At 39.5% G+C, this 12,778-nt stretch overlaps 2 protein-coding genes across 3 annotated transcripts in view; one reads left to right on the top strand and one right to left on the bottom strand.

Moving 5' to 3' along the window:
* The window catches only part of LRMP (lymphoid restricted membrane protein), a 45,356-nt gene extending 34,366 nt beyond the window's left edge, over nt 1–10,990 (top strand). Inside the window, exon 18 of one of the 2 annotated variants that reach the window (XM_023755513.1) lies at nt 10,885–10,990. The gene's annotated coding sequence lies outside the window, so the exon portion shown is untranslated. Of the gene's footprint in view, nt 1–1,968; nt 2,392–10,884 lie in introns of those variants that run through there. The other variant, XM_023755512.1, reaches the window with a different exon arrangement.
* Nucleotides 1–12,778, bottom strand: part of CASC1 (cancer susceptibility 1) — a 42,122-nt gene that overhangs the window by 1,771 nt on the left and 27,573 nt on the right. Inside the window, exons 8-11 of the mRNA XM_023755511.1 lie at nt 9,733–9,893; nt 5,676–5,832; nt 4,202–4,416; nt 2,564–2,731 (exon numbers count right to left, since the gene is read on the bottom strand). Coding sequence (XP_023611279.1) covers nt 2,564–2,731; nt 4,202–4,416; nt 5,676–5,832; nt 9,733–9,893 — 701 coding nt within the window. The remainder of the gene's footprint in view (nt 1–2,563; nt 2,732–4,201; nt 4,417–5,675; nt 5,833–9,732; nt 9,894–12,778) is intronic.

Genomic DNA, 12,778 nt, shown 5'->3' with positions numbered 1-12,778 from the left:
GTTACCTGTATTTTCCCAACCAGCTGCAAATCCTACAGGTATTTTTGTCATCAATTTAAGAATTGTAATTATTTTGTGTTGGTGGCTTTATTATTATAAAATGAAACATTTTTTCTCCCTTTAATATTGACATTGGCAACTTTGAAATGCAATTGCTGGATTTAAAAAACAAAGAGCTGTGGAGCTCGAAATTTGAACGTCTTTGTGCTGATATAGAAATATTGGAGAAAAACAAATGTGAACTTAGTTCACAGCACGTGGTCTGCTTTGAAAGACCTGGAGAAGGAAGATATGTTGATTTTTAACACCTGGAATAGTATTCCTGACTCATATAATCAACTGAAAAAACTAGCGTTTGCTGTTCTTTCCTTATATGGGTCTATATATTTATGCGAACAATCATTTTCAAGCATGAACCTTATCAAGAGTAAATTGAAGAGTCGTCTTATTGATGAGAACCTGGAATCGTGCCTAAAATTAAAAACAACATACAAACCTGACTTACCCAAACTTTCCAAGGAGATGCAAGGCCATTGTTCATATTAGCGTTTGTCAGTCATTGTCATGATTTAATTTTATGGATATTGTAAGGTAAATTGTAAGGAATTTAATTTTATCAATAAATAATATCATTATTAAGTATGATATCAAGTTTTATTCAACGTGCCTATAGTTTAACTAAGACTTAAAACTTTAAGTAAAGTTTATTAAGTTAATTTTAGGGAACGCTGTGGAGTGAAAGAAAATGTAGTGTCAAGGATTGAGAAAGGTATGTTGAGATGGTTTGGACATATAGAGAGGATGAACGGAAGGAGATAGACAAAACAAGTATATAAGACGAGTGTGGATGGGAGAGTTGGAAGGGGTCGACCTCAGCAAATGTACCTCAAATGTCAGATTGAGGACGTTTTTAGCAAAGGCCAGCTTAGGAGTACCCTAATTAAGTTAATAACAATGTACCTACCTATATAGTTTAAGTTTAAAAAATTTGGCTCTCAAAAGAAATTTCAATCGTTGTACTGTTGATATTTGGCTCTGTTGACTAATGAGTTTGCCGACCACTGCTCTAGGCCACTCAGCCTGGAAGCTGCTTCCTGAGATATCCACTTGGTTAAACTCCCCACCTTCCTGTTCTGCTCAAATTTTTCCTTCTCCCTGAGCCCCCGATGCCCTATTTGATACTGTACACAGCCCTAACCCCAGTGCTCATGATCTACCTTTTCTTTTATCCACAGCACTTATCTACCTTTGACGTGAAATCATTTTTTATGCTTATTGTTTATTTTTGTCTCCTTCTACTAGAATGTAAGCTCCACAAGGTCAGGAACTTTTTTTAAAAAAAAAAATTCACTAACGTATCCTAAGCGTCTAAAACATGCCTAGAATACTAGAATATAGGTCAGCGGTTCTCAACCTGTGGGTCGCGACCCCTTCGGTGGTCGAACGACCCTTTCACAGGGGTCGCCTAAGACCATCCTGCATATCAGATATTTACATTACAAATCATAACAGTAGCAACATTACAGTTATGAAATAGCAATGAAAATAATTTTATGGTTGGGTCACAACATGAGGAACTGTATTTAAAGGGCCAGAAGGTTGAGAACCACTGATATAGGTGGTCAGAAAAAGAAATTTTTGAATATTCTGAATAAATCAAGACTACACTACATTCAGCATTTGCAGAGTAATTGGAAATTTGAGTTACTAAAACCAAGGTGGTTCTCTCCCCTCCACCCCCGCCACACACACACACACACACACACACACACACACACACGTGTACATACTCTTGATATAATTATTTTCAGATGCTACATGAATGTCTACCTATATTGTCATTTTTCTGGTATATTATCAACTTGTTCTTGAGAACTGAATTCATCTGCCCAAAACACCTCTCATGATTAGAAGAGAATTTGTCTTCATTCATATGTCAAATATTACTAAAAATCTTCTGTATTCTAGGAATATGCGAGGTGCTGGAAGAATCCATCAAAATTGATCAAAAGACAGTTCCCATCCTCAAAGAGCTCACAGTTTCATAAGGAAGGATCTCATTTAGCTAAAGCCTTACCAGTAACACAAAGCAGGCTGTGTTTTGTATATGTCTACAGGGAGCCTCTGCCAAGACACGGGAGGAAGTGGGTTGTGTACCAGCCGTCTGTATGTGTGTATGATTTAATCTGACTTATCCTGTTTGGGAAACTGCTCAGTCATTTACTCTTTTAAGAAGTCTTACATATATCCAGTCTGGAAGAAGCAAGAACATATACAGAATGTGACGTGGCTCTGACTACCCTTGCACTAACACCGACCAGTTGTGGGTGTCCTCCTTTTGTCAAGTGAAGATCATACTAAAGGCTTACTTTCTTGGGGAAGATTATTAAAATTTAGAGAACTCTGAATTTCTGGTCTTGCCATTTATTCCTTCCTTTCTAACTATAATCGTATATAAATGAATATAGAAAACCCACGAGGTACTTTAAGATTTATATACAATTTAATACTTGCTAGCATTTGAAATGTCCATCACATTAAGTTTGGAAAAAATCATGCTTACCTTACAGTTTGTAGCAACATAAAAATGAGAGTATTCAGTAGGGAAGATATTCAATCCAGCTTCTTGCAAAGTAATAATGAAATAAATAGGAGTCATCCATTTTCCTTCCAAAATAGAGAGAGGCTTTTTGTCACCCACATTTAATGAAGCTAACATGCAGAGGCCTTCCTAGTATCAATGAGAAAAAAAATAAGCTTTCATACAAGTTAAAGGAATTCTTCATTATCATTCTGGTTCTAGCCTTTGGGTTCTTTATACCATTTTTTTTAACCCTATCTCATTCTACACTGAGTGGCCAGATTATTATGACCACCCCATCAGTACAATGAAGTGAATTAGTTATGCAAATAATAATAATAATAAAACCTTGAGAGTATTTGCTTAGGAAGTTTTCAATATTCAGTATTTTTGGAAGTACTGATGGGGTGGTCATAATAATCTGGCCACTCAATGTATATTAAAAGGAGTGCAGGGCAGCTATGTCTTAGGACCAACCTGAAAGCTCTGCCACGAAGTCTCCATGTTACCTTTCAGTGCTTTATCTGAACAATAAAGGGACTGAACTAAAGGATCTTTCAGATCTCCTCTTTTATAAGTTGTGATCTAAGAATACTACATATGTTCGTGTTGAATTATAATAGCTATTTGATAGCAATCAAGCTACAACTTTTAAGGATAATTTTTTACACATAAGATTTAACATAATGCAAAATTATTTTACAGTTTTGAAGTTTGCAAAGTTTAAACTGGAAGTTTGAAGGTGTACAAAATTCACACGTCTCATCGGCTTTCAAAAGCAAAGACTGATTAAATCCAGTCTTCCTGCCACATTCTTAAGAATTTCAGGCTCTCTCTTTCTTAAAACAATTTTAGTGAGGTATACTTTACATATCATAAATTCACCCATTTCAAATGCATAATACAGTGATTTTTTTAAAACTTTACTGAGTGGTGCAACGATCACCATAAATCAGTTTCGGAACACTTCCGTCCTCCTCTCATCCCTCATGCCAATGTACAGTTAATCCCCATTCCCACCTTCAGCCTCAGGCAACCACTAATCTACTTTCTGTCTCTAGATTCCAGGCTAATTTATGAGTGACAAGTAATACAGGCTCCTTGAGAGAGAAATCTCACAAAGGGGGTTCCAAATGGCTTGGTGATAAAGATCAGACACCTCTCAGGAGGGGGTCAAAAACTCTGAAAATCATACTGCAACCAGGCTTGTACCTTCATTAATTGGCCTATTCCTAGTAACTTTAGGGTATAAATTTGTGCCTCGCTTTTTACATGTTATTTCCTATCTAATTAATATTTTGTTTAGAAATTATAGCTCAAAGTATATATTAAACATATTTATAAAAGACCTTTCAGCAGCAGTTCCCTACTGAAGACTGGGCTGCAGCCCTCACTGCTTAGGCCACTGAGTGGGTAGAAACACCCACTCAATGGTCTTAGCTGTTCTTACACAGACTTTTAGACAGAAAGTGGAAATAAGGTTGATGGAAAATAAAGTTTCTTAAAAAAAAAAGGCATTTCTGTATGTAAATGACCGGTGAGCGATTGCTTTCACACACTCTCTTATAGTCATCAATGAGGCTTACCTCTTGGATATGACTTGCTATAACAATGGTTTACCTTAATTTGTATTTGAATCTCAGCAAATACTGTCGTCACAGTCAAAAGTACTTTATTCTCATCGAGTGGTCTTAGTTCCCATGACTGGTATGGCATGTTAATATGAGCATCTTGAATCAAGGTAACAGGGCCCAAAGTGTCCAGGTTGAACGTTATAATTCTTTCTTCTGATTTATAAACTACATTACTGATGCCATCAGTTTTCCAATGTTTACCTTTTAGATTAAAGCAAATGACATTAGTTTCCTCTTTTCCTATACAAAAATGTGTTGAATGAAACCCAAATAACTGCAATATATATAAAGGTCTCTTTTACATTTAGAACAGAATCTCAACAAAAAACCGACCTTGCTGGGAGTTTCTTCCTATCTACAAGGTCAAGCTTGGTATGCAAGACCTTCAAATGAAGCTTTGGCTCACATTTCTGGCTTCGTCCCTTACCACTTCTCACACACCTGGTTTCAGCCACGCTTTTTTCCTTCCCTAACAACCTCATGCATCTGTATGCCTCTGCAGGTACAGTTCTTTCTCCCTACAGAACTCTTCCTTAGTACAGAACCCCTTTTCATCTTTTTTAAACAGCTTTGACATTTACCTGTCTTAAGCATATGATTAAATTATTTTAATAAATTTACCCAGTTTTGCAACCATCCCCACAATCCAGTTTTTAGCACATTATTATCCTCCTGATAAGTTCCCTGTGTCCATTTATAGTTCATTCCCATTCCCACCTTCCAGCCCCAGGCAACTATTAAGATACTTCCTGTCTCTAAAGATTTGCCTTTTCTGGACTTTTCATATAATAGGTGGTCTTTTGTGTGTCTTACAACTCAATAATAAAACACAACCCAGTTTAAAAATGGGTAAAAGATTTGAATAAACATTTCACCAAAGAAGATATATTCAAGGATAATAGATACATTTTAAAAATGCTCAATATTATTGGTCATTAGGAAAATACAAATTAAAACCACAAGATACCACTTCATACCCACTACAATGGTTATAATAAAAAATACATAACAGCAAACATTTTCAAGGATGTGGAGAAATGGGAAAACTCGTATTGCTAGCAGGCATGTAAAATGGTACAGCTACTTTGAAAAATCAATTTGGCAGTTTCTTAAAAAGTTAACATAAATTTACCATTCAACTCAGCAATTCCACTCCTAGCTATATGCCTAATAGAAATGAAGAGATATGCCCATGCAAAGTCTCATAGGAGAATGCTCTCTTAGTCTCTTGAGAACCTGTTCAATATTTCATCCTTAACCTTCCAGACTGACTTGGTCACCATTCTGCTCTACAGCACTGCCATCTCTGATAGCACACCTCTGCATCATGTTGTGATGTTTTTCTCTATATGCCTCTCCTACAACTTTGAACACTCCCAGAGGAAAGAATGCATTTCTCTCTCTATTTCTGACTGTTTAGCATACCTCTTTTAATTACATAATTATCAAAGCTGGTGTACCTTCAGCATCCCACCTTGCCACCAGGGGATTCTCAAAAAAGATCACGTTCTCATGAACCTCAAGCATGACCTCTATGGGTGGGAAAACGTTTTCTGTTTCTAAGTCTTCTGTAGTTGCTGGAGGATAAACAAATTTCTGTAATCCATCTTGGAGTATCTTGTAAAAATGACCGAAACAACATCAAGTTAGAAGCTGACTGGTGTTATAGCTAAAGATGTAAATATTGCCGAATAAGCTATGTAGTTATTTTTCATAAGTACTAAAGTTTGGTCCCAACTATAGATTGACTAACAAAATGTTATAGCAAAATGAAAAGATAATGATTAAGGGGGAAAGCACTAAATTTGAATGTAATTACAGAACCCTTTTATGGGCCAGGTTCTAGGCTGGGACTTACTCCGCATTTTATTCCAAGCAATCCTACAGGCATATGTTTAACAAAGCAGGTGACTGGGTGAAAACGGTAAAGCAAATGAGAAGTACAGATGGGCAGTTACAAAATAGTCATGGGGATGTAAACTTAATTACCTACTGTAATAACTATGTATGGTGCCAGCTGGGGAACACTTTCTAAAGTATGTGACGATCTACGTCAAACCTCAGAAAGAAGGTGGGCTTTGAGGGGGTAAGAGATCAACCAAAAGACTTGTATTCATGCATATAAGCATAACCCATGGACACAAACAGTAGGGGGATGAGGGCATGTGCTGGGGGGTGGGAGAGGCCAGGGAGAGTTCAATGGGGAAAAAGGGAGACATATGTGATACTTTAAACAATAAAGAATTTAAATCAAAAATAATAATTACAGAGTAAGTCACGGTCTAGCCATTATGCTGTATACCTGAAACTAATACAAAATAATATTGAATGTAAAATATAATTTTAAAAATTTTAATAAAAAAAGTAGGTAAGTGGGATTTCCATAATCAAGTAATTTGCCAATAATTACAAAATTACTTCAAGGAGGCATCAGAACTCAAAAACAGAGCTAGGGGACCCCAGATACCATGTTCCAATACCCTGGCTAGGCTGTGTAGGCGAAGAGAGAAAAAAAGTATAAGCAGAGTAACAAGTGTAGAAATGAATGGATGAAAGTAAAACTCATCACATTGTTCATCTTAAACTTGCATGTCAATTGTATCTCAATAAAGCTGGGAGGAAAAAGTAAGTCAATGAAACCAACAGATTTCTCTGGGATAAAGGCGATCCATCCACTATCTAAATTTAACATCTAGATGTAGAAAAAGATCGAGGGAAGGGGAAAGACTAACAATGTTACAAAATAGAGAAAGAAAAAATGGATGGGGGGAAATTGTGGAGGAGGGGGAGATTATTGAAAAGCTATTTGAAATAAAGTCCTGGCCTGTGTAGCCTAGTTGGTTGAGTGTCTTTCCCATGTACCCAAAGGTCGCTGATTTGATTCTGGTCAGGACACATACCAGGTTGGGAGTTCGATCCCCAGTTGGGGTTCATAGAGGAGACAACCAATAGATGTTTCTTGTGCTCTCCTCCCTCTCCCTTCTTACTATCATGTCTCTAAAAATCAATAAAAACACATATTTTTTTAAAAGATTATTGGAAAAAAGTAGGAAGGCCTCTTTGTTGCAGGAGAGGAAAACAGGTATGAGGCAGGCTACCCTGTGCTCAGATGGAGAGTGCAGACTGGTGGTCTCGGGACATTCTCACAAAGATCTTTGGGTGAACCCTGAAAACCCCAGATCAGGCTGAGACCTTCCTATGGATAAAGAGTCACCAAAAGAATGTCTGTTTTTGGACTCCCCACTATCCTTCAAGTGTCCCTGAGATCGGGAACATTGATTCAAATAGATTCTTCAAAGTGGCTATCGACCAGATTCTCTTCCCCAGGTGTGCTCTAATAAAAATATCCTCATTTTAGGGAGAAGGGGAAAGGAGTGACAATATCATCCCCATTAGGGTGAAAATTAGTTTGGGGGGAGCGTGAAAAAAATCTTACTCTTTTATGTATAAAGCACAGATATGCATACAGCACACACAGAGATATGCAGTCTATCTGTGGTATTCAAGTCCATGATGGGGGGTGACTAGGAAAAAATATTTACAAGAGAGGTGATATGGGAAAAAAAAGCTGAGAAATACTGCTCTAATACAAGAATGCACCAACAACCTAAAATGTAGGTGAGAGGTGCCTGGTAATCTATGTATATGATGTGTTAGAGGAGACGGAGAGGGAAAGGGAAAAGAAGGACAGCAGGGCGGGAAGGGCTATGACAACAGAACTGGGTATATTTGGGACACAAGCCAGCGAGGTAAAGTGAAACCAAGTCAGTAGATCTGAGGTGAAGCCCCAAATTATGCATTTATAACAGGTTCCCAGATGTGGATGCTGCTGACCGACGGACCGCATTTTGTATAGCAAGCATCCAGACCGGTGCTTTAGTTGTGTTTTGCTACAATACAGACTGCTGAGCCTCGCCTCCAGAATTTCTGATTCAGTAAGATTGAGGTGGGGCCCATGAATCTGCATATCTAGCAAATTCCCAGATGATCCTGATGCTTCCGGTCCAGGGACCACATGTAGGGAACCACTTATCTAGACCAGAATCCACAAATGATGGTCCCTGGAAAGCCTGGCCCACCACCAGTGTTTGTAAATAAAGCTTAACTAGAACACAACCATGCCCATTCCTGTACATATGGCTGTTCTAGCACCACAATGGTAGATCTGAGGAGTTGCAACAGAGCTGGGATAGCCACAAGGCTGAAAATATTTACCATTTGTCCCTTTACAGAAACAGTTTTCCAGCCGCTGAAACAGACTATCATTATTAAGGCCAAATTGGCACAATCTATATATAAAAAGTCAGTGTCCGTGACGACTGTGACGACCAAACAACCGATCACCATGCGGTGGCATTGAGCACCTCTCGGTCCCTCCCTTCCCCTTTCTCAGGCCCACGAGTGGGGCAGGGCGGGACTGGGGACTGGCGAGTGGGCTGAATGGCTGACCTCTTGGTCCCTGCCTCCGGCCCACAGGCTCCGATGGATCAGCGATGGTGAACAGGAGAATCAGGGTGGGTGGCGGGAGGACTGGGCTGGCTGTCAGGCCGTTGGGATCACCAGCTCATCCCCTGCTCAGGGGCTCAGGCCTCCGGGAAAGCAGGCGCGGATGACTTTACCTCCATGTGCGTGTGCCAGGCCAGCCACTGATGGAATGCTGCCCGCTCGGGGCTGCTCACGCCTGGGCAGGTAGGTCGTGGCATGCCCTGCAGCTTCCATCAGCGCCTCAAGCAGCCGGAGCAGCAGGAGCAGCAGGAGCAGCAGCAGCAGCAGCAGCAGCAGCAGCAGCAGGCGCCCACATAGCGGCCCGAGCAGGCAGCGTGTTCCATCAGCGGCCGGCCCGGCACCGGTGCATGGAGGTGAAGTCGCCAGCACCTGCTTTCCCACAGGCCTGAGCCCCCGAGCAGCCAGGGATGAGCTGGTGATCCCAACGGCCTGGCAGCCCAGCAGCGGAGGCAGCGTTCAGCCTGGGGACTGGCGAATGGGCAGAAGATGGCCCTGATAGCAGGAAGCTAGGCCCTAGGGACCCTACCCGCACGATTTCGTGAGCTGGGCCTCTAGTGTAATCATAATGCCACAGGTTTACAATTAACATGCATGATTTCTAATTTTAAAATCCATAATATTTTATGTTTTTTTTAAATTGATTTTTAGAGAGAGGGGAAGGAAGAGGGATAGAGAAAGAGAATCATTGATGAGAAAGAAATGTCATCAATGAGCTGCCTCCTGCACAACCCCTACTGGGGATCAAGCCAGCAACCTGGGTGTGTGCCCTGCCTGGGAATCTAACCATGACCTCCTGTTCATGGGTCGGTGCTCAACCAGTGAGCCACACCAGCTGGACTAAAATCCACATTATTTTAGATTCCTTCCTGTTAACACTGATTCAAATTTTATAAAATTACATTTTCCTTCGTGCTTGCTTAATAGAGTTAAATTCATTATGTGTTAGAGCCGTTGATATAAAGTAAAAGTGTGAGAAATTATTTTACTCGTAAGTTTTAAGAATCAACCTACTTCCATAATCATCCAGCCCTTCATTGGTTTACACTGTGGGGGCAGCTCCAGAATATCCAAGTGGTACACTCCACCCAGAGTTGAGAACTGGCATATGTCAACCTCTTCGTCTTCAAATGCACGTAGCCTCTCAGGAGCATTCTCCAGCAGCGACAGCTGTGCTAAAATTAACCAGGTTAATTCCGTTTCTAAATAGATCATAACATTTTTGTATATTTTTAGGAGGGAAATCAAAAAATATCTAGCACTGGCACAGGAAGTTTTTACTTAGCTACTAACACTTTTCAAAAAGCGATGAACTCAAAACTGTTCACAAAGCTGACCACTGGAGTGGAAATGGGCCTGTGTAACGGTAGGATGCAGGGGAGGGCTACATTCATATTTTATATGCTCACATGTTAGAATTTTGTATATAATAAGCACATGTTACTAACAGGAAAACTTTAAAAGTATATCTTAGGGAAGAGGAAACAATTTTCTCTCTAGCCTTGTGACTTCTTGGCTGAGACCTCCATAGTAAAAGATTAATAAGAGAAAAACAGAAGTTGATTAACAGGAGTGCCTCGTGTATACATGGGATATCCCCAGGGAGAAGCGGAGTAATTCAAAGAGGTGGCATAGAACTCCAGCTTTATATAGCATTTTCAACAAAGAACGGCAAAGTTGTGGAAAAATGACAGGGCAAAGGAAAGCAGTTGGAGGTTTCTGAGGGTAGAGATAAAGGCTAGTTTATAGTTAGTTGTGTAGATTCCTCTGGTGCCCTCTCCTGATAGGGTCTAAAGTTATCTCTGAGAACTAAGTTTTGTCCTTCCTAGTCATGAGGAAAGCAGCGATACTTTGAAAATTTCTATACAACTTTTAGGCAAATAGCAGAGGGGTGGGAGCTTTTCTTTCATCTAAAGCTTTTCAATTACTTCCAGCTCAAAATAATCCTTATGCCAAAGTGGTATATTTGAGGGCAGCATATTCTGCTACCTTTTATTCTAAAAGGTCAAAAAAATGGCTTAACACAAAATTTGATAACTGCTTAATTAATGTCTTAATATTGGACCTTATGGTGCTAAATATCTGGGGGGAAGCAAAATCGTAAAAAAAAAAATAATTTTGGTGCATCTACAAAATTAAAGCTAATTTTTTTTTCAACAAAAATAGGTCCAGCTCATAGAAAAACAGGGATGGAGGCTTGAAAGTGAAGAAACTGGATTGGATAATCTTCGTGTTCAGAAATTTTATGGGGACATTCTATGATTTCATAATGCTCAATGCACAAACAGGGGAATATCTGAAGTCACATATCACTAGGACCATTCCTGCCTTTCACTAAAATTCTTTCAACACAATGTAATGAGTAAGAAAGGGAAATCAGACCACTTACAGGTCCCACCCTTATGCAATATATACTAATTAACATTTCAGTTCCTTCTTCTTCAAAATGGATATAATAGTAGTATCATAGAATTTGGGGGTGGTATGAGTTCATACATGTAAAGAGTTCAGAATTGTTGTCTGACCTGGTAAAAACTCAGGAACTGTTAGCCTTATCTATATATCACTACAATTTTCCTCTCCCATAATAGGAAGCACACTGAGATGGCATTGAATTTAACGCATGGAGATCAGGCACTGAAAATTAATGAAAATAGTCAAAGGGAATCCAGTTTAGCAATTTCATTTTTTTCCTTGTGTACATTCAATAAAATGTAGATTTTAATTAATGTTCAATTATGTCTAATTAATAACCCATTTACCTGAAAAGAAAGTAAAAAAAGAATACTGTGTCCAAATTTAGACATTTATGATATATTAATTGGGTATTATCATGTAGAAAACCTTGGTATTATTGACAGAGGTTATAAATTGACTATAGTATCATTTTTAATAAGAAAACTACCTCGTTAGGATTATAGAAAATTACAAAATATAAACTTAGGTGACTGCATAAATAAAAGTGTGATGAAAAAAGTAAAGAAGTAGAAAAGAAGACTGTTATTAAAAATATGCTAAGAAATATATAGAAAATAGATTCTTTAGAAGTTCCTGGGAAAGCAGCATAATGACAAAGTTAATGTAAAAAATGTAATAAAATATCAAACTAAAAGATTGCAAATGATACATCACTATCATTTTGACACTTTTAAAGTATATCCAATTGCTATTTGCCAGGTAAGATTGAATACAAAAGTGTTGATAAATCTCTGAGTGTATATGTGTACTTGTGAATGTTGATTGCAACATTGTTTACAATTTTAAAATATTAGAATAACCTTACTATCAGGGAGAAACCAAGATGGCAGCATAGGTAAACACTGGAAATTGCTGCCTGACACAGCCACTTCAAAAATAGAACTAAAAGACAAAACAGACATCATCCAGAACCACAGGAAGGCTGGCTGAGTGGAAATTCTATAACTAGAAGGAAAGAGAAAAGCACACTGAGACTCAGAGGAGGTGCGGAAGTAAAGTGCAGAGGTACGGAGGTGAGCTCTCGGAAAGGGCTGGCAACAGAGGACGCGGTTGTCTTTTTCAATCGGGAGGGAGTCTCAAGCTCCCGACTGCTCTGAATTCCAGTTCCGGGAGAGTCTCTGGGAACCCAGACTCATACGGGGGGAAACTGGACTGTCTGGCATTGGTCGAGGGCTGCTTTCTCTCAGAGGTGCTTGCAGAGATTACGGGGACACTGAGATGCAGGGCCTCTTAGGGCAGGACTGAGGATCAGCCATAGCTGTTTGCTCCACCCTGTTGATTCCCTGAGACCCCGCCCCACCCTAGCTGCGAGCAAAGGCTTTTGCATATGAATGACCTGGCCCTTTGAGATCTAAAATTACCTAACAAACTGCAGCTGGGTCAGAGAGAGCCAGAACATCCAAAAGAAGGCTCAAGGCCCCACAGCAGCTTGCATTGCTTCACAGCTGGGCCTCATCTGGGCACCTCCAAACCCCAATCAAGGAAGAGGAATCTGCAGATCTCTCCGTAGCTCCTGCTGGGTAGCCTCAGGAAGAGGCTAAATTAGCACCTCCTTAGAGATCCAAGAGCAGTGTACCCAGTG

Source organism: Myotis lucifugus, unplaced genomic scaffold (assembly GCF_000147115.1).
Source record: "Myotis lucifugus unplaced genomic scaffold, Myoluc2.0 scaffold_78, whole genome shotgun sequence".
Classification (NCBI taxonomy): domain Eukaryota; kingdom Metazoa; phylum Chordata; class Mammalia; order Chiroptera; family Vespertilionidae; genus Myotis; species Myotis lucifugus.
Note: the sequence above shows the minus strand (reverse complement) of the source record. Positions and strands in the feature narration are given on the sequence as shown.